The sequence below is a fragment of the Paramormyrops kingsleyae genome, chromosome 19 (assembly GCF_048594095.1).
Source record: "Paramormyrops kingsleyae isolate MSU_618 chromosome 19, PKINGS_0.4, whole genome shotgun sequence".
In the NCBI taxonomy this organism is placed as follows: domain Eukaryota; kingdom Metazoa; phylum Chordata; class Actinopteri; order Osteoglossiformes; family Mormyridae; genus Paramormyrops; species Paramormyrops kingsleyae.
Window position 1 is genome coordinate 17435748 of NC_132815.1, and position 20826 is coordinate 17456573.

General features: G+C 45.5%; 1 protein-coding gene and 1 non-coding gene across 2 annotated transcripts; both read left to right on the forward strand.

The window, feature by feature from the left end:
• Nucleotides 1–162: 162 nt before the first annotated feature.
• Nucleotides 163–19867, forward strand: pinx1 (PIN2 (TERF1) interacting telomerase inhibitor 1). The gene is made up of 7 exons (XM_023800726.1): nt 163–208; nt 353–462; nt 662–754; nt 1000–1072; nt 2270–2359; nt 6745–6827; nt 18964–19867. Exons 1-7 carry the CDS (start codon nt 190–192, stop codon nt 19591–19593), a joined length of 1098 nt encoding a protein of 365 aa, XP_023656494.1. The 5' UTR covers nt 163–189; the 3' UTR covers nt 19594–19867.
• Nucleotides 17728–17886, forward strand: LOC111838126 (U1 spliceosomal RNA). The gene has a single exon (XR_002836810.1). It is a non-coding gene; the product is annotated as a U1 spliceosomal RNA (small nuclear RNA).
• Nucleotides 19868–20826: the final 959 nt, after the last annotated feature.

Below are 20826 nucleotides of genomic sequence, written 5' to 3' on the forward strand. Positions count from 1 at the left end.
ATTTATTTATTTATTTAGATTAAATAATAAAGAAAACCTATACAATGTGTTTATTTTATTTTGTCGTTATTATTATTATTATGTGTTTTTAAATGTGAAATATATTTTGTTTTTGTTCATAAGTATATCGTCACACGGAGGATTTTTATACAGGCATATAATGAGACACTCCTGTGAGGACCTACGAAGATGGCGATGCTGTCAGAACGTGGGTTTCATTCCATGTGTTTGATAGAACATTTATTATTGGGGTTTGATTGCGTTTTTCTTTTTTTCCAGCAACATTCGAGTCATTTTACACATATATCTCTCTCTCTATAGCGACAGGTTAACCCTGTGCGTTTTTCTGTAGCCCGCAGGAAACAGAAATGGTCGGTCGATCCAAGGAACAGCACCTGGAGTAAAGATGAGTCCAAATTCGGCCAGAAGATGTTGGAGAAAATGGGATGGTCCAAAGGAAAGGTAAGTACATTACATGTACATTTATTACGTTTACACGTATTATTACATTTATTAGTATTGTATACCAGTGTAACCGATGTGAAACTGATGTTATGTCAAGCATAGTCGAGACAAGCCTATTCTGTGCCCTCTTTGATAGACGAATTTTTCGGTTTGGTTTGGTTAAACTCTCACGTACATTTCATCGTTTGATGCCCAGGGCCTGGGAAGAACCGAGCAAGGCGCCACGGAGCACATCAAAGTTAAAGTGAAGAACAACACGCTAGGCTTGGGCACGACCGCCAGCTATGAGGTCTGTCGGGCAGACGCCGTCATCTGGGGGCTGCTGTGTGGGGGCCGCTACTGCGTGCTGTGTAAAGAAATTTTATTTGCGTGTTTTTTTTCTTCAACAAGAGGTTTAATTCACGAGGTAGCAAGAAATCGGTTATTCTTTTCTATATTAATGTGATGAATCTTCATAATGATGCACTGTGCTTTAGTGTCTAGCTGTACCTCATTCTTACTCAGTAGAACTTGATGCTGTCTTTGCGCCTTCAGGACAACTGGATTGCCCATCAGGACGATTTCAACCAGATTCTTGCAGATTTAAACAGCTGCCACAGCCAGAACGGTACCTTTTGCTTTGGGTTGTAAACAGTCTGTCACTTGCATTTCACAGAACTCTCTTATTGTAGGCTGCATGAGGTGTTTTCCAGTACAAATGGTTGGAGGGCCTGATTTAGTGAAAGTGATTGACACACCACAACAAAATGTGTTCTTTTCGTTTAACCCATATGCGACATAGTAGTGGGCAGCTATTATTTAGCACCTGGGGAGTAGTGCTAGGGGGCAGTACCTTGTTGGTCGGGGATTTGAACCAGCAACCTTTCAATGACAAGTGTGCTTCCCTAACCATTAGGCCACCACTGCCCTCTGATGATTATGAAGGTCTATAGATATGTCGATAGGAAGCACAGTGAAAGCTTTTGGCTAGAAATGTGCCATTTTTGAAGGATGCTGAAGAAACATGGAAGACGGTGCTTTTGTGGTTAATTTTAATGAAAGCTTGTGAAGTAAATGCAGACAATTAGGTAGACTTGTTTTTAATCGCCATTTATATATAGCACACTAGGTGGCAGTATTGTAGCACTTCAGTTGAGGAGGATAGCTGATAGGCTGATAGCTGTTGTGCAGTGATTGGAAATGAAATACTGCTGTGGATACTAAGTATTGCTAATCTGATGTTTTGTTGTAAGTTGAACTAGCCATTGTACTGGAACAAAATATTAACTGCGTGGTGCAGATTTTTTTCAAGGTGATCCTTCTCCTGATTCAATGGCATTTCTTCCCTGGATATCTTGTTTACCTTGGATACAACATCAATGGACGGATCTTCAGAACCTCTTTTTAAACCTGATGTTTATGATGCTTTTTAGTGTTTCTGTGTCTGGGCTGGTGGGTCACATGGGGACATTTTAGACTAAATTCTTAACGGCTTCTAAAAAAACACAACATTTAATGTTTTCTTTAAATTATTTGAATTTATTCCATAGAGATCTACTGTTACATGTTTGTTTGTTTAGCTACACCAATAATCACAAAACCTTCATTGTTTATATTCTGTCTGGTTCTATTTGCGTAACATTGTATTCTTGAAAGTGCTCAGTATAGCTAATATTCAGGAACCGGTACTTAATCTAAACTGAAACCCATTTGCAGTCTCTTCTGCTGCAATAAGTCTTTTCATTGTAGCAACATTCAGCATTTTAAATTATCATTGTCTTTGTTGTTGAGTCTTTTGATGACTTGTGGCATTTATGTCTTTCAGAATCGACAGCTGAGCCAAAGCAGAGTTTTAGCTTGGAAGAGAAGTCTAAGACATCTAAAAAAAGAGTTCATTACATGAAATTTACCAAAGGTCAGTGACCCTTTGTCCTGTTAAAAGGTCTTACTGCTTCAGATCGCATAACATCTTTTATTCAACCAGCATTCTTCAAATGAATTGCTTATAATCTAAGTTATTATTGTTGTGATCACAGTCATCAGATGATCTAATTTTGTCTTCCCTAGCAATCTCAGGGATCAGCAGGTTACACTTAAGTCTCCAAAACACCCCCCCCCCCCCCCAAAAAAAAAAACCGCAGCACAATCAGACATCACCTGCAGCCTGTTATCTGTGAAGTTATAATAAATAAATAAAAATAATGCCGACTGACCTTAAAACGGCAGCTGCGTGCTGTGGATTTTATTCAGAGGCCGTGTGGGAGTACCTAGGTTTCCAAAAACCCTGAGTAACGATCTGATCTGAGAACTATAGTAACTTCACCAAGCAGAAGTACTTTTATCTGGTGACCGAGTTTTCACCTGTCTGGATGCAATAATGAAGCAGAGCTTTAATTTCATTCATTGCTGCTTTATGGGAAACTGGGCCTTTGTTATGGTCTGGTCCAGCGATGATTGGGCTGTATATATGAGGATTTATTTGCTAACAAATATACTTGCCAGTTCCCTTCTTGTCATGGAGAAATAATTCAATGGGCTCGTTGCTGAGGGCATCACATCACCACATCTGCAGGTAGTTTGGCCTCTGTGTGCCAGAACCAGATCATGGTTTGGAATAATTCAGTCAGGTGGTGCAGGGACACCAGTAAATTTTTCCCGGTTTCTGGTTTGTATGTTTGGGTGTCTCAGATGCACATCTCTGCCGTCAAGTGTTCAGTGTCGGGCTCCATTTGAATTTCAAACCCGTCTACCTGGATTTCCGTGCCGTCTGCCTGTTTTATTCTGTTCTTCGTTCTGGGGGTCAGTACGAGGGGTGGAGGGCAGTTTGGGTGCACCGCTCTACTCCGTCTCGCTGCTGAAGGGGTGCGGGGTCACACCGTGCACAGCCTGGTAGCGATGGACTGCCTGGCCCAGTTAATTTCCCTTTGTAGGTCAGGAAGCTAATAAATAATAAATAAACCTCAGCAGTTTCTGTGGGTGGGGGTGGCAGTGGGGGGGGGGGGGGGTGGTGGTCAGGTCTCTGCTATGTTCTTATTTAACTCCTTGTAATAGAAGTTAAATAAGTTTCAATTTGCTTCCCATGTTTAAATTGAGCCCTGTCATATCTTCCCTGTGAATGACCTAGAATCCGTTTTCACTGTTTAAAGACAATTCAGATCCCTTTAAAGTAATGAATCTGTGTTCTGGCAGACAAAGCTTTGTTTGTGGAAATGAGTATTTTTTTTTTTTTTTTTAGTGGGGTTTTTAAGCAGAGGAAAAGGTTACTGGGTTCTCTTCACCTGGCCCTAAGAGTGCTCCACAACAGGACTTCCTGTTTCCCGTGTCGACAGCTGGGGCCCTCGTTTGCTGTGCTCTCCTCTCTGTCCCGCCCTGGGGTCTGCGGCCGGCGCGGGGATCGCCCGCCGTTCGGTGCGGAGGAGGAGTGCCGTGCCTCTTAGCGATATCGGATTCCCCCTGACAGCCAGGCAGACGAACAAGGATCTCTAATTATGACTTTGCTGTTTGGATCTCAAATCCCGGTGGAAACCGAAACCTTGTGTGCGCTACTTGTGGAAGCCCCGCCCCCCCCCAACCATTAATATTCGTGTTTGTATGTTTATCATATTGCACAAGGATCATACAGCTGTGAGACGTAACGGGTGTGTGTTGGCGCGTTCCGCCGAACATCCCCGCCTTTGCCATGCCATATCAACCTGTCAAGCGATGTCATCGCAAGAGAGAGGTCAAAGGTCATGTTTATATAGTATTGTACTGCCACCCGCAACTTGCTTTAAAGGGACAGGCGTGAAACAGCCCGGCCGGTGCAACTGGAATTCTGGGTTTTCCAGTTGCTTCCCCTGTTGCTATGATAACTGTTCAACACATGTAGTGACATGTTTGCTTTGCCCCCGCCCCCCGCCCTCTACCCAATGGTAGTCATGGAGGGACAGGCCAGGTTGCCGACAGCGACCCTGCGCTGGGAGTGTGTGCTGTCCCCAGAGGAGGAGTTGCTGGCATTGGTCCCCACATCTTGGGGGAGGCGTGGACTGACCTGTCATGGGGAGCAGCTGCGGCGCTATGCTTCTTTCCCGCTGGATACTGGTGCTATAGGTCGTCCTAGATGGCGAAGGGGGGTACTGTAGGTCGGCATGGATCGTGACGGGGAGGAGGGGGGGGTTTCCTCAGTTCTTAGTGACTGCTTAAGGCTGGTGCTGTTATTTACTTCAGGTTTGGGTTAAAACATTGTTCTTTCAGGATTAAAAAAAGTTATCAGTTTCTTAAAATATAAACTCCCCTTATGCAGTGTTCATTCGCGTGATGGACAGGTATAGCTGTCATCAAATTAATGGCAATTGCAGAGTCACTCATCGTGTGAAGGAGCCGCTTCTCTCACTGGAGATTGTCGAGCATCTGCTCTGCGGGGTCTTTTAACACGCCATCGTAGCCCCCCCCCCCCCCCCAACTGGGTAGATGATTGGAAAATGTACCATTTATTTAACCTTTCATCTTGACATGGCTGAAAGATGCCAAACAGTCAGTTTGACAATCCTACTATGTGTGGTTTAGAAGGTCGCCTGATCCTTCTGGTGGACATTATCTCAAAACCTCAAACTTCTACCAGTTAGCTCATTTTTAACTGTAAAGGTTTCACGATGGTTGGTTGCAGTACCCAAGGAGGTCAGCAAAACCGGTCAAATTTTAGTGAGAAAGGTTCAGGACCTCGGAGAACGGAGAGTTGACTGTCTGTGTTTATTGATGTTCTGCCATGCTTTGTTCCACGGTTGGAGCTTTAAGGATTGATGGCCGTCTTTCCCGTGGAGAGGTGTTGCTGCTCCCGTACCCCCTGCATACCTGCTGCGTAAACCAGTAACCTCATTTTAATTGCCTTCGCATTTATCAGCTGTCCTTTAGGAGACGTTTGATGTTGAGTTTATTTATGGACGCCCTCAACGTTCCACTGGTTGCTTCTGCTATGCCGGGCAAGATAACCCAGCGTTAATTCAACCCGCCCTGCATGGGAGATGTTGAGAAGCTCAGCTGGACCTGGAATGTTCCTCAGATATCGCTTCTGGATGGGTCTTATTTTATATTAGTACCACAAAGATGTGGTGGGAAAAGTTTCAGAACTTGTAGAGTTTCAGAAATTGTGGCTCTAACTGGATTTACTTTGTGGTAACTTAACCTTTTTTTCCCTTGCTGGTTGACTCTGAAGCGTATGACCTCAGAAGTCCATATAAGAAATTTAGAAAAATCTCTCAATTTCCTCCAGCTGCCCAGTGCAGGAATCTGTCAAGCCTGGAGTCAATCTCAGGAAGTTCACTGCGTGGGCCTGGGGGGGAGGGGGGGCGTGGATGGGATGCCACTCCATGACATGACATAGTACACAGAGCAGGTCTGGGAGACGTACAGACTGCCATGCATAAATGTAATTTCAGATCTTTAATACCCAGTTACATTGTGGTGTTAGCTGTGAGAATCGGTCAGCGGCCCTTAGCTGGGCCCTTAAGCCTCAGCCTCGCTTTACGTCTGAGGCCGTGAACCTCAGCCTGAGGTGGGGCTCCTGCGTGTCCCAAGCTGCTGGAGCCTCTTTGATGTGGCCCTTTGGGTTTCTGTGATGAAGGATTGCTCTGGGGTGGGGTGTGTGTATGTGTGTATGTGTGTGTGTGTGTGTATGTGTGTGTGTGAGGTTGTGGGGGGGGTTTAAGAGCAATAAATAAGTAAACGTTATCAGGACCCGTCTGGAGGAAGAGGATGCAGCTGTGCATGTGGGGGCCTCGCTGTGTGTGGGGGCCGCCTTCGTCCTGCGGGCCGTGGGTGCCGCTGGAGTGCCTGTGCTGGATGGTCCGCCTCGGCGCCCGGCGTCTTTCCCGCCGCTGGAGGTCTTGGGCAGTTAGATCACCATCTGTGTAGCTGGGTCTTTGCGTGGCTGCATAGTGTGTGTATGTATATATGTGTATAATATTTATAGGTGTATATATACACACACACACGTCTCTATGTCCAGTTCCTCCATTGTAAGTTGAACAGCGAGTTCTTTGTCTGCTGTTTGTTCGCATAGTAATTGAGAAAGTAGATTTTAAAGGATACATTTCTTACTCTTTTCAGTTGGGTTTATATAATGACTGACCACTGTTTATGGAGCTTTCTAAGTAGCTACAGAATCTAAAGGTTTGTGTGTGTGTGTGTGTGTGTGTGTGTGTGTGTGTGTGTGTGTGTTGATATAGATATAAATCCATAGAGTATAATGGTAGATGGCTGTCAGGCAGAGCTGGGCAGTGTTACATTGTTAATGTTCTTGTGTTCGATGGCTGTCTCTATCAGGAAAGGACCTTTCCAGCCGCAGCCAGACAGACCTGGCCTGTGTCTTCGGGAAGAGGACCAAGCCTTCAGAAGAGAAGGTCGAGGTGAGTCGCTCCCTGCCCTCGTGCATCGCCGGCCTTCACGCTGCCAGCCACGTCGTTCCCTCCGATCGCTGCCATCTTTCTTGAGGGGCGGGCCGGGGTGGGCAGGGTGGGGTGTTGCTGGCTGGTGAATGTTCGTGAACTTAGTCAGCCAGTGGTATTCACTATACGGATGCCAGCAATATTCAGCAGCCAAAATCCCGTAATCTCCCTCGTCTGTGTAAAAGAAAAGATGATGTGTCATGGCAACTCGCCCGACGGACCAGAAGTGAGAGATGCTCCGGAAGTGATTTTTGTATCCCTGCCATGTGGTCAAAACTAACGCCGATCGATGTGTGCGATAACCCCCCCCCCCCCCAGTGCCCGTCCACCCCGGGCAACCGCATCCCAGCAGCTGCTGCTGCAGATTAGCCTTGCCGCAAGCTGGTGGCTGACCCGGGTGCCTGGTCCGCGCGCGGCATTAATCCCTTTAACAGATTACCGCTTTGACTTTCTCCACTGTTCCAGCCTCATCAGGTGAGTGGAGCACACCAATAGGATCTGTGACGGGATTCTGGGATCCCCGCGGCCGTTTTCCGGGATAAGTCCCTCTCCGAAATGATGACTTCGGCAAGCTGAGAAAGTTCTCACTTCCGCTGACTGGGTGACTGCGTATCTGCACTCTTGAAGGCTGTTGCAGAGTCTGAGGTTGACCCTGCCAGCACTGGTTGGTGGTGGTGGGTGGGAGTTTAAGGGCACAGAGTCTCTCTTTGCAGTCCTAAGACAGGTGATTGAGTAGAATACCCCACTGTGAGTCATGTTGGTTAACAGCTTTCATATTCTCAGCGATTATGTGATTTTATCAATGATAATGAGTTAAAATTTTCTTTCTTCGTTTTTTTTTTTTTTTTTTTTTTAAACCACTTTTTGTCCCGTGATTTGGGTGGATAGTCACACATCTCAGGTGAAGCACCTGAAGGCAGCAGCTCCTTGCTTTCCAGCTTTGATCATTGCCTTTAAAATCCAGGTGGCTCTGTTGCCTTGGCAATGGTTTGGTTGCCATGCCGCAATATTTAGTCAATATGAACGTTAAGTAATTATTTAATCTGTCAGACAGACGAGGTGTTCTGACAGATGAGGCGTGATGTCAGGTTTGATCTCTGCCCTGTAGCTGCATGATGTGAGATTCCTGCATGATATTGTTTTGGTTGGTGTGTGTGTGTGTGTGTGTGTGTGTGTGTGTGTGTGTGGATTTCCTCGTAAAGACGCTTTTCCACCTGCTCTCCCCCAGGCTGAACGTCCTCCTCCCGATCTGCTCTGATCCCGGGTGGGTCTGTGCCGTTTTGGTGCTGGTCTGTATTTCTCGCACTCTGAGTCTCTCCTGGTATGTTTACAGTCATTGCGTATCCAGGACTGCAGATCCAAAGGGGTGAGGGAATCATCTGAACAAGAAAAACATCTAAGTCGTGCCCAGTTGTTCCGGTAGAGATGCACCGTGCTCCATGGAATTGGGCTGTTCTTACAAGATTGTCGTGGAATTGTGGGGCGAAAGATATGTTGGGGGTGGACAAAAGACGTCAGGCACACCTTCCGTGAAAAATACCGATGAGCAACTCATGGATGTAGTCATCGCCACATGCCTCTTAGGCTGATGCAGCTGGGACGGCCTTCTAAAGTGCTCAGTTTTTATGTGTTTCGGGCAGAAATGCATCTTGGAAATTATTTGTCATGTTGACTCTTCTCCCCTCTCCAGTAAGATATGAAAGAAGTTGACAAACTGCCCCGTTAGTTATGTTTCCTCACTGCTGATCTGTGAGAAATCAGCACCGGAATCCATATTTGTGACTGAAGCGCACAGTCCATTCTGCCCCCGTCCAAGCGGCGAGAACAATGGCGGCGGGGGCCGCGTCGATTCAAAATGGAAGCAGGGGTGTTTATGTGTGGTGCTTATTTTTTAAAAATCGTTCTGTTATGTTACAGTTCTTTCCGGAATAAGCTTTGTCCAGCAGATTGAACGCACTGAACAGAATCACAATGGTGTCCCGGGAGATGGGCCGGCAAATCCAAGGAAAATGGGGGGGGGGGGCTAGGCTAGGAGTGTGGGTTATAGGGGGGGCGGGGGTAAGTTCAGGGCTACTTTTAGCCTTTGTGTTGGGTTTTACTCCGCCTTGGTTCATGTGCAGAGGCGAGGAATGTAGGTTTATTTCTGCACGTTCGCTGCAGGTGAATTACCCCCCCCCCCCTCCCCACAACGCACTTTTATTAAAAGGAAAAAAAGAAAAACAAACTAGTTTCATCCCCATCATCGCCAGCACCCCCTGTGTGGAGTTTCCTTCCTCTATGTAGCTGGACTTCCTGGTTGACTTATCGTGGGTAAAAAATAAATGGATCTTAAAATGCTCCAGTACCCGTCTAAGCAGATAGCTGGCCGCTGGACGCCCCCCTCTGTGCCGTGGGTGGGTGTGTCTCTCTACCCAGCCGCTTTGTCTTCAGTGTTGGCCCTTTGCATCCTGTGTCCTCCGACTACTCACTTGGGGTGCCCCCCCTCATCACAGGTGCCATGAGGCACCGGAAACCATGGTAACGCGTATTTCAACGTGCCGTCGTCTCTTTATCGTATTTGATGTCCAGATCATGTTTTCTTGGGCGTTTTTAATTCGGGGTCATCAGGGTCAAACGCGGACTAAAGCCCAGTAAGACCATCACAGGCAGCATGCAGGTGTTAATGGTAATAGTTGGGGGGGGGGGGGTCATTTGTACCGCAAATAGTTCAGTGAAACCTGCGGCTCGCTGACTCCGTGGGAGGCTGGTGCGGAACGTACCGGCAGACTTGGGTCTGGAGTTATTTATGGTGCCCGGCTTTCCTTAACTCAAAGGTCAAAATTAAAAACCGCCCCCGCTTCCCTAATGTGTGTCGCCCCCAGGCCTGTCCGTCTTCACGCACCTGCCTTGGATAGCCATGCAAATACTCTCAGTTCTATTAAACAGGGGACGTGCGACAGTTTCCTGTCGCTTTTCGATGCTGGGAACAAACCACTCCCACCCTCCCAAAAAAAAAAAAAAAAACTATATTCGGTAAACATTATTAAACGTCTGGCTGCCTGGCCTCCGCCCCCTCGCCCGAGCAGCTATCCATCACCCGATCTCGCCCCGATCCGTCAGCGTGCCCTAGCCCACTGGCGCCCGTGTCTTTTTGGCCACCGTGCAATTACTCACCGCAAGATGGATGACAGTCAGCTGAAAATCAAAGCGACTGGCACTTTGTAAGGGAAGGCGCTTGGCAGGGCCCTGCTCCGCTGCTTATCGGCGGGCGGACGGGAGCCTCTGGCCGCGACTTTCCTCAGGGGTTTAGTTAGGGAGCCGCGGGGAGCCGGTTTGATTTATCTCCCGTCCACCGCGCCCGGCCACTCCGGTGAGCCAAAAGAGCCGACTTGGCTCTAATGTGTCTCCGTTAGAGGGACCGCGTTCGCTGAAATAAACCAGCCTGCCTCCGGGTGAAAAATGTCCCCTGATTGGCTAATTAATCAGTCAAAGGGGAGCGGCATGGTCCCGTGGCATCATGCACCCGAGCGGGTGAGGAAGAGGGGCCACTGATAAATGGTGTCCCCCCCGATTCATACATCAAGGGTTGTCGGCCATTTTTTAAACCTGCCGTTTGCATGAAAGCCGGATTGTGAAGCATCCCCCCCCCCCCCCCCCCACCCTTTCTTATATTTTGAAATTTTTTTGCCAGCTCTTTTACTTTTTTTGTGGCTTTGAAAATATCTCCTTTTGGACAACTGTTATTCCGTGGCTTTTGACGTCTTTATATATACATTTTTTTGATATGTTAATCACTTCTCTTTAATCAATGTCCATTTTGACGCATATTTCGGTTGAACTTCTGGAGTGCACCTATTAAAAAAAAAAAGGGCTTTTAATTTCTGCTTGTGTGTACAGTGTCGGCTCCGTTTGTTAATAATCACTCACTTGTGTAAGTTTTTTTTTTTTTTTCTCTCTCTCTCCTCATCCCATCCAAATTTTAGAAGTACCGTAGATAATGACATCAGTTTGACTTTTTTTTTTTTTTTTTTTTTTTTTTTTTGAGTTTCTAAGGCCTCTCCTGGTTTGTTGCCAGATGTCAGCGTGGTTTCTAAGCAACCTGTTGCCTGGCGTATTCTTAACAGAACGATACAGTTGTGATTGCAGTACAACAAAAAGGTATCTAAGAGCCCACCTGATGCATCGTGGGTAGAACATACTTTTCCCATATAGAGAACAGATTTGTAAAGAATAAAGAAAAATACCAGTCATATAAAGAATGGTCCACCCTTTTGCTTTTTTTAATGTATGATGTAAACACTTTATACTTTTAAGTTGCTTTACCGTTATTGTTTCTATTTAAAGTCTATTACGTTTGACATTTGGCAGCATGTGGTATGTATGGCATGGATAGAGGGCATATTAATCTGTATACTGTTCTAGGCAATTATGGAGTCATCCGCCAATCTGGAATCTGAGAAATGGGAATGTTCACCTGTCTGCTGACTCCCTGCTCTCTTTGAATGCGAGTGTTAAGATAATTTTCCTTTGTTTGATTGGCTTTCAGGGCAAGCGACAGTTTTGCTATTTGCTGTTTTTGGTGGTAGTGATTTGTTGCTGTTTTAATTGAGATGAGCTGTTTTTGGGTCATTGCTGGACGCCTGTAAGTGTGGAGAATTGGGGTCCTGATCTTGGTTCTCCTGTAAGGGTTGGAAAGTTCTATTCCGTGACCCGCTGCTCCATGGTTATCGAGCGCGATTGATAAATGGGGTGATGTGGCCCTTCTGGGTTTGGAGTGCATTTGGGGTCAGGCAGGGATGGGCGCGCAGCCTGGGGTTGGCGTGACCCCCGACCCCTCTCACTCCCACTCCTGTGGCAACACAAAGGGTAGCGGGTGGGACCCAACGGGAGGGGGGTGGCGTCACATCGCCCACGCGCCGCCGGGTAAAGAATGGAGCGTCCCACGCGGCCCTCCTCGGATGATGGTGTGGGGGGGGTGCATCTGGCCTGTTTGGGGCGAGGGCGGCGGGAGAGTCGCAGGTGCTGCTGCCTCGCGTGGGCGGCCGGGGCTCGCGGGGCTCGCGGGGGTCACAGCTCTGTTCGCGTTTGGCGCAGTCAGGAAACAAGTGAAGACGAGAAAGACGCACTTGACGGTACGAAGTGTTAAATCTTCCGTGTCCTGGCGGTTGGAAGCGGCCTCTAGTCTCAGTTGCTTCCTCGTACCTTTGGAGAGCAGGACGGTGACTTGCTGGGTGATGGTAATGTAGCCAGACCTTGTTCTGACCTGCTGGGGGTGGGGGGGTGGGGGGTTCTGGTCTGGCTTGACGCCAACCTGGCCCTGCTTCCCATAGCTTAGTTTTGACGCAGGGTTTTTGTTTGTTTTCCGCTACAAGCCTGATGCCCTTATATAACACGGCTATGCGATAGTGATTTTAAGGCAGTCAGGTGAGCCCTCTTGACGAGGCAGGGGGTTTGGCGGCCCGCCCTCCCGCGCTTGACAACTCGTCTGTTGTGTCCCTGATTGATCTCCGATAGCATCTAATTGCCTCAGACAAAGCACTGGCTCCTAAAGTGCCGCCTGCCGACAGGCCTGTCGTTGCTGCTGTGGAAACCAGATGCCCGCCGGTGACACCCTCCTTGGCAGTCACTCGACAGCCCCCCCCCACCCCCCCGCGCCTGCCAACCCGCCTCCCACCCACCCTCGACACGTACAGATTAGCGCAAAATCACTGTCTCTTAGTTACGGGCTGTGGCAGGAATGCCGCGGTGGGTAATTACCAAAGGGGTGGGTTGGTGTGGGGGGGGGGGTGCTTGTGGTAGTTGGGGGGGCTGGGGGCCAGTTAAATGTAACTGCCGGAAGATTTGCAATTCCTCGGCTGTTTGTGGTTCCTGGTTGCATTTAATCACTGCCTTTTATTCTAATAAATCACGCGTAGGAAAATAAACGTTATATCTTCCATCTTGGGTCAGACAGCTAAGCTCCTGGGGGTAGAATAAAGACGTAGCGACTCCGGAAGCTACAAGCTACGCTGGTACAAGTTGTTTTTTTGTTTTTTTTTTCCCCTGTTCGGCTCCTAGATACACGTGTAAAACAGTAATATGCCACATAACACCACACTCCTGCATGCGCACACACTAAATAGCATGTGCGCTAAATCAAGGTTGGCCTTACAGCTGCGTCGTGGGGGAGCAGAAGCTGATTATTAATAAAGTAAAAAAAAAAAAAAAAAAGTTTCCTCAGAGGTGGTTTGTTCTGGACCTCTGTGCAAGTACTTAGATAAGCCGCTGTATAGTGGAAATGCATCGTTATATTTAAGTCTGTGTACTTGCATAGGTGGCCGATACGAATAGCAGATGTGTGTGGTAGAACGGGAGCAAAAGGCGTGTAGCACTGCTTCATAATTCAGCTGCTGTAATGAATGTAGTGGCTGGTTTAAGTATTTTAATTGTTTACTCGGCACAAGGGGCTAACTGTTTAGCGGCTAGCTAGGCAAGGCCTCTTCTTCTGCTGGCTCTGGGATGCTAAGTGATCTAATCGTGATCTATAATTTCAGTCTTCGGACAAATTTATAATGGTGACAGGACAATAAGGCGACACTCCAGACCATTGTGGGAAAAGGTTACCGATAATATTGGCTGGGTATTACTAGCCGATAGTGTGATCCAACTGCGCTCTACTTTGACCACGGTTTAACCTCTGGAGAAAATGCACCTTGGCATTGAATCAGTGGGTCTGTTTTTGCTAGCTGTATATCTGTCAGCCTGTACACCGGAGCTGGTTATACCTGTGCTGTGTGCTCTGCTATGTCATTTGTAGGTCATAGGTACAAATAATGTAATAATGACTTTGTAAATTAGGACCGATCTTGGAAAATGCTTGGAAATTTTTGCCTCTTAATTAAATTCTGTCATGTACAGTACTCTGCAGAAGTCTGCGGAAGAAGGCTGCCAAAGAAAGTTATTTACTTAATCTTCATTTTGATGTAAAACTACAATGTCTGTCACAGTGTCTGTTAAAAACCTGCAAGAGTAACCCCCGGATTTGCATTAATCATCTGATATACTTGTGTATTTGTTGGCTTGACCAATAGCATATCATGTTTGGCTAATCAGTATCTCATCTGATCATTTATTTTATTAAGTTATTTTGTTAATTAAGTGAGCAGATGGTGAAATTTCATGAGTGCATGGAATTGCTAGGGTGGCCCTGAGGAGAGCTTTGAGAATCAAAGTAGTATCTTTATAGCTGTACAAGAAGATTGTGTTTTCGGAGAGCAGAGCAAATTCTTTTGTTATTCTGTTACTGTTCATTTCCATATATTAAAATGCGAAATGGTGTGTTTTTCTGAACAAGCATATATTTACTATCCAGGTAGGTGGCGTTAAGCATTAAGCTCATCGTCCTGGGGTTGGGGGACACTACCTTGGTCCCCAAAGCTGCTCTGACAGCTATCATTGTGTGTCTCACGCTATGCGTGGCACGCCCCCACACCGGCATCGAGGAAACATTATTACCCCTGTCTTTTGTTTTCACTTAAGCGGTTTTGTAATTCGGAACGTGTGTGTGTGTGTGTGTGTGTGTGTGTGTGTGTCTGTGTGTCTGTGTGTCTGTGTGTGTGTGTGTGTGTCTGTGTGTGTGTGTGTGTGTGTGTGTGTGTGTGTGTGTGTGTGTGTGTGTGTGTGTGTGGGTGGGTGGGTGGGTGTGGGTGGGTGGGTGTGTGTGTGTTTGTGGTTTTGCACAGTAATGGAGATATAATATTTATGGTCGTCCAGGATGACATAGTGACAGTAGCTAGACTGCATAGGGTACTCTATGTTCGTTAATCTCACCCATCAACGTCCATTTGAATGGCTCAGTTTAGCTACGCTTTAAGGGTTTGTTCACATCAAATCAACAAAAGGGTATTTAAACATTGAGCGTTTTAATTATTTCGTGTAAAATTAAAATTTTGTCAATCTAACACCACCACAATTGAGCTAGAATATTCAAATGAAAAGACGTTACAGACCTAATAGTAAGGCTCTCACAGAGCAGCGTAAGAGGAATGCTTATTTCAGAGCGGTTGCCCTGTTGTTTTTTAAATTTAATGTGGAAGACTGCCTTGGCGCCATTATGCACGCATGACTACAAATGCCAGAGGGATAAAATATTTAAATAAGTCGGACTGTCCCAACATTTTTCATGCTATGATGTTTCATCGTCCAGAGCTGGGTGTCAGGCTCCGTGCCCCCCCAGCAGCGGCACGTCGCCGAGGGAGGCTCCCGTTCTTTAGGCCCCCTCATGTTTTCTTGGAGTCCCCCCCCCAGATCCGGCTGCACGGCCCCTCGGCCCCGACTTCTGCCAGGAGAGGGGAGCAGGAAGAGCTGATAGCCCAGCGTCGCTCCCCCCAAAGCCGCCTTATCTCGCACCCGCACACGGTGGCGGGACCGTATCCCCTTCCTGGAGCGAGGTGTCCGGGGGGGGGGGTGGAACAGGGTTTACCAGAGAAACCCCCCCCCCCCCCCGGCTCTGTTGCTGTGTCCCATGTAGTGTGGGACAGGGGTGGGGTCTGTCAGGAGCTGTGGGACACACTCGTGAGATTTAAACAGTGTGTGTTTGGGGTGGGGGGGGTGGTTTAAAAAAAACAAACAATCTCACCTGGGGAGTTCTACTTAGTGCTTTATCTTTCTGAGAATAGAGAGCACTTCCTGTTTTGCAGTATCGATCGTATGGATTTTGGCCTTTATTTTTTTAGTTTCAGCTGGATTAAAAAATAACCTCACTGAAGACTAATTTTTTTTTTTTTTTAGTTTCAAAAATGTCCCCAATGCAATCAAATCTTATTTCACTGTGGCAACAATTGATTGATACTCTATATGACAGGAATGCTTATTTGGAATCTGTCAGTATTTTTGCATAATAGCTTCATTTAACCCTGGCTTTGATGTAATTTTACGCTTTGTGTTAGCTGCAATCCACTGAAGCCACTGCACCGTCACTGGCTTTGACGTAATTTTACGCTTTGTGTTAGCTGCAATCCACTGAAGCCACTGCACCGTCACTGGCTTTGACGTAATTTTACGCTTTGTGTTAGCTGCAATCCACTGAAGCCACTGCACCGTCACTGGCTTTGACGTAATTTTACGCTTTGTGTTAGCTGCAATCCACTGAAGCCACTGCACCGTCACTGGCTTTGACGTAATTTTACGCTTTGAGTTAGCTGCAATCCACTGAAGCCACTGCACTGTATGTCCATTTTGACTCATTACTTTATCTTGTTTTGAAAGTGGAAACTTAATTTGCATTACATAAAAGAATTCAGAGTCATTTGGGGGGGGATTGGGCGTCAGCGTGAGTGTGAACTGTAGCTTAAGTGCTTGTAGTAGGATGAATCGTCGGGGGGGGCAGTCCTGACAGCAGGTTCTGCCGTATTACAGATAAACCTAATAGACCCCCTCAGGCCGCCCGCTTGGAACTGTGCACAAAATTGCCATTTCTCTCTGGATTTTCCCATCCCTCTCCAGAGAGCAATTTTGGATGCTTCTCCGAAGTGGTTTCTAGCCATCAAATGAACGATAAATCCTCTTTGCGTTGTCTTACCTCAGTGGTCACAACCCTCCGGCTGTAAGGCCTTGCTGTGTAATAACTGTGGACAAAGCTGGGTCCTTTCTCTTTTGCTTTTTAACTACCTAATATAACTAATTAGTGCATGTTTTAATTTTCAAAACTGTTTGAATATTTATTAAGAATATGTAACGGTAAAGAAATGCTCTTGTCAGCAGCGTGGATTTTGAGCCGCTGGCGTTGTTGGCGTTTGGTTGTCTTGGTGCCCCTGTTACTCTGACGCACGGAGGTGAAATCTGATGTGAGACATTTAAAAGCCTCGTTCATGTGAATTGCCTTCTGAGAGCCAGATCTTCGGGGCTCTGCAGGCAAGTCTTTAATTGTTTGCTTGCTTGTTTTGGTTGGTATGTGTCATTTTGGTGTCGTAAGCATATTTACATTTTTTTTAATTCCCAAATGTACCTTGAAGTCAACATCAAGCAGTGAAGAACCTTGGATGGACGTGGGGAATGGGTGCCCCCTGAGAACCATTAGTGGGTGTTGTATGTGTAGGTCTGGTCTTGCATTAGAACACTGAGTACAGATTAAAAAGAAATCACTGTAAACCTTGAAGGATTAGTGATCCTCAGATGTTCAAACACACTGCATACATCTGCACCACATGGGTACTGGAGGTGCCAACCACGTGCGCAAGACAGCGATTTCGCAATGGATTCATTCCTCGAAGGCTCATCATTCACTCGTCTGTCATGTAAAAAAAACAATTGTTTATTCGTTTCTTTGTGAGAAAGATAAATGGAGTACCTTCTAAACCACATATGAGCTTTGGGTCATCTCGGTGAGAACCAGTAGCTAAAACTTTTATAATTCCTTTGATCTGTTTTATGATTATAGAGCGACATTAACACTTTAAAAAAAAAAAAAAAAAAATACTGGTTCTCTTTGCTGTTTGCTTTAAAACCTCTTCCAGCACTGTCTGCACTGGTTTTTCTAGTATGTCATGGAAACATTTAATCCGATATGAAACACCGACATCATCCTAATTGCCTGGTTTCAGTCTTGTTTGAACATAATCATTTGAAGCCATTTAAAAAAAAAACAAAAAAAAACTGATTCCTATACACACACACACACACACACACTACATTATATTATATGTGTATATATATTATATGTGTATATATATGTATGTATGTATGTGTGTGTGTGTGTATGTGTGAATATATATGTATATGTGTGTGTGTGTATGTGTGAATATATATGTATATGTGTGTATATGAATGTGATATGATTCACAGAGAATTACTACTTGTGGTAATTAGCCTTGTTTGCTGTATGCATGTGTGTGTGTATGTATGTATAGATGTATGTGAGATACCATGATCACAAAGGTGGTTCACCCAGGGTGAGGCCCAGCCATTGCACTGCGGCTGTGCTGACCCCTGCGAATTCCCCAAATGTGGGAATCTCCACTGCATAATCTCTGGTAATGGAGGACTGCGTTTGCGCTCTCCCCTGTTTGTTTGTTTATTTAGTGGGCAGTGGTGGCTTGATGGTTAGTGAAGCGCACTTGTAATTGAAAGATTGCTGGTTTGAATCCCCGACCAGCAAGACACCACTGAGGTACCTTGAGCAAGGTACCACCCCCAAGCACTGCTCCCCAGGCGCTGAATTAGCTGCCCCCTGCTATGTCACGAAAGTCACATATGGGTTAAATGCAGAGGACACATTTCGTTGTTGCGCACTGTGCGCTGTGGTGTGTTAACAATGACCACTGATCGCCTAATTCTAATATTAGTGAAATTCAAATATACCCAGTAGTGTTCAAATACACACTGATTTGTGCAGATTTGAAGTGGGATGACACAGTAACTAAGAGACTATGATTTTTTGCACTAATTTGTACGTGTCTGATATAAACACATAATCTAAGTAGCCAAGTATAACAGATGAGAGCAGCTCATCACATAAGCTGTCAGTTCCGCCAGAACTGAACTGACCGCAAACAAGGCTAATTACCACAAGTAGTGATTGTTTGTGAATCATATCGCCTTCAGTTTCTGGGTTTGGCGCGAGGTCTAGGTCACAGCTTTCCTGTTAAGGAAGCTGAAGCCCAGAACTACCGTCGGTTTGGTGTCGTCACGTATGAAATATGACTTGTGTTAGGTATGTTGTATGGGGCTGTCCAAGGGATTTAAGGGATTTTTATGTTCATACTACTGGTACTGTCTAGGTTAACACTCATGTAAGAACTAATATCATAATAAGACTATAATAATATATTATTATAAAAATTAAAAACTATTTGGAACTTAAGTTCCAGACTTTTTGTCTTTTGTCTGTTTTTAGTGTAATGCAACTAAAATCCACCAGCTCTGAAATTATGCAACATTTTATAGTATCAGTTTAAACATTTATTTCACTTTAAAACGTTGAACAGGGGCTACTATGCATAAATTACACTGAGTTTGAACTGGATTTGTTTTACAGTGTGCCTCATAAGGCTCTGAAACAGTGTATTAACTACTTAAATGTGCATTGATATTTGTCACCCTGTTAAAGTATTATTCTTTGTTTTGTTTTTCAATTTTAAAGCAAAACGATCATCAGGAAGATGTTCCTGCGGATGAAGAGGCTGTGACCTCTGACCCGGAAGTGAATAACACCATCAACACAGTGACCAGCTCTCTCACCATGCAGGAGTACTTTGCTCAGAGGATGGCTGGTCTGAAAGAAGGCCGCCGGGAAACGCCGACCCCCAAGGCTGCAGACGGACCCCCTGAAGGCTCCCTGGACCCTCCCAAGGGGAGGAAGCCCAGCTCGAAAAAGAAAAAAAAGGACAGAGGAGAGAAGGAAACAGAAAGCCATGAAACAGAGGAGTGTGGGAACCAGGGCAGGAAGAAAAAGAAGAAGCAGCGAAGACGTGCAGATAGAGAGGATGGCGAGGAAGTGATAACGGAAGACTGCACAACCACCGGCGGACTAGGACAGCAGGAGGTCCGGGATCAGGACGGTGCAGAGACATACCGCTGTAGGAAGAGCAAGAAGAGGAAGCTGGGGCAGACTGTGGAGGAGAGAGATGTGGAAACCGTACTCTCTGAGGCACAGAATGGGACAGACGACGCAAGAAGCATCGAGAAAAGGAAGAGGAGGATGGCGAAGGAACAGGTTCTTCAAGTAACTGAAGTGAAAAAATCCAAGAAGAAAAAAAACCAGGAACATTAAGTGCTGACTGGAAGGTGGTATTGGTGCGGTTCAGACCCTGTTTGTAAGGACATGATCCCCATTTAAGCAACAGGGTTCTCATTTGCTGATGAATTAGATAAGGACTCACGCTTTGATGTGTAAGATCAGTGCTGATGGGATCCTGCATAATGTTGGAACTCAAACCCATTTTGACAGTGATTACTTGAAAATATTACATAGATGGTTTTTTAAAGGAACATGAAATGGCATTTTTTTTGCTGCTGGTCTTTCAATAAAAAAATAGAAAAACGTTCTAGATCAGTTTTACTTCTACACAGTGGCTTCAATCTCGCGTTGTGCAAGAATCTAAGATCTTCTAACTACACACTGAACACTTCCTGTAACATTCCAAAACTATCATTGTGAATATAGATTAGATTAGATTTAATTCTGGGAACAATAAAATTTAAATATATATTACTGGATATTATTCGATATATGCCACAACATTTAGGATAAAAAGTTGCATTTCCATACATCTTTCATTCATTTTTGATGTAATGATATTTAAAAAAAGTGAAAATGATCTATACGGAACGTATACGGCTCCCTATAAAGTTTCTCTGGTCTCAGAAAGCAAACCCTGACATTGTGTGAATCGGCTTTTATTTCCTTGGAAACGGCAGTCACAGTTTAGCGTGCTCTGAAATGTTTTTCACTAATCTGAAAGTGAGTAATTTTTCAGTCATCTTGCCCCTGCAATGCTGGGGAACCTGTTCAGTGTTGGTGCTTAGACGTAACGCCTCTAGAAACGCCTCTATAATTTCTTTTGGTGACAAACTTGGCAGGGAACGAAAGCGATACAATCGCTTGCTATAAGCATGAGTTGCAGTATCTGAAAATCTTATGCAACAAGTGCATTTTTAAGATTTTTTTTTTAAGTGAGGTGTATGTTAGCTTAGATTTTAAGCTGATCTAGCCATGCAAAATTGAGGTGACAAGTTGTGTATCACAAGGCTAAGAATCCATTGGTAATATTACTGTATGAGGGGTGTACTGGCAAACATCATGATGGTATACTGGTGAGGTAGCCAGCTAAAATTTTTAGACTGAAGCTGAATTTCATCACTGCAGACACTGACACATCAAGTGCAGTTTTGTTCCTAAAGATTTGATTTTGCAATAGAAAATATGAAGATGTTCTTGTTTGTTTGACAAGGTACCATGGTGCAGCAAATTCAAATACTAAGACAAATACTGGTGTGTGGATAC

What these genes read in the sequence shown, in the direction of transcription:
- pinx1 (XM_023800726.1), top strand. An exon ending in TGGGATGGTCCAAAGGAAAG is followed by an intron (nt 463 to 661) that starts GTAAGTACATTA and finishes TTTGATGCCCAG; the next exon opens with GGCCTGGGAAGAACCGAGCA. An exon ending in CAGCTGCCACAGCCAGAACG is followed by an intron (nt 1,073 to 2,269) that starts GTACCTTTTGCT and finishes TATGTCTTTCAG; the next exon opens with AATCGACAGCTGAGCCAAAG.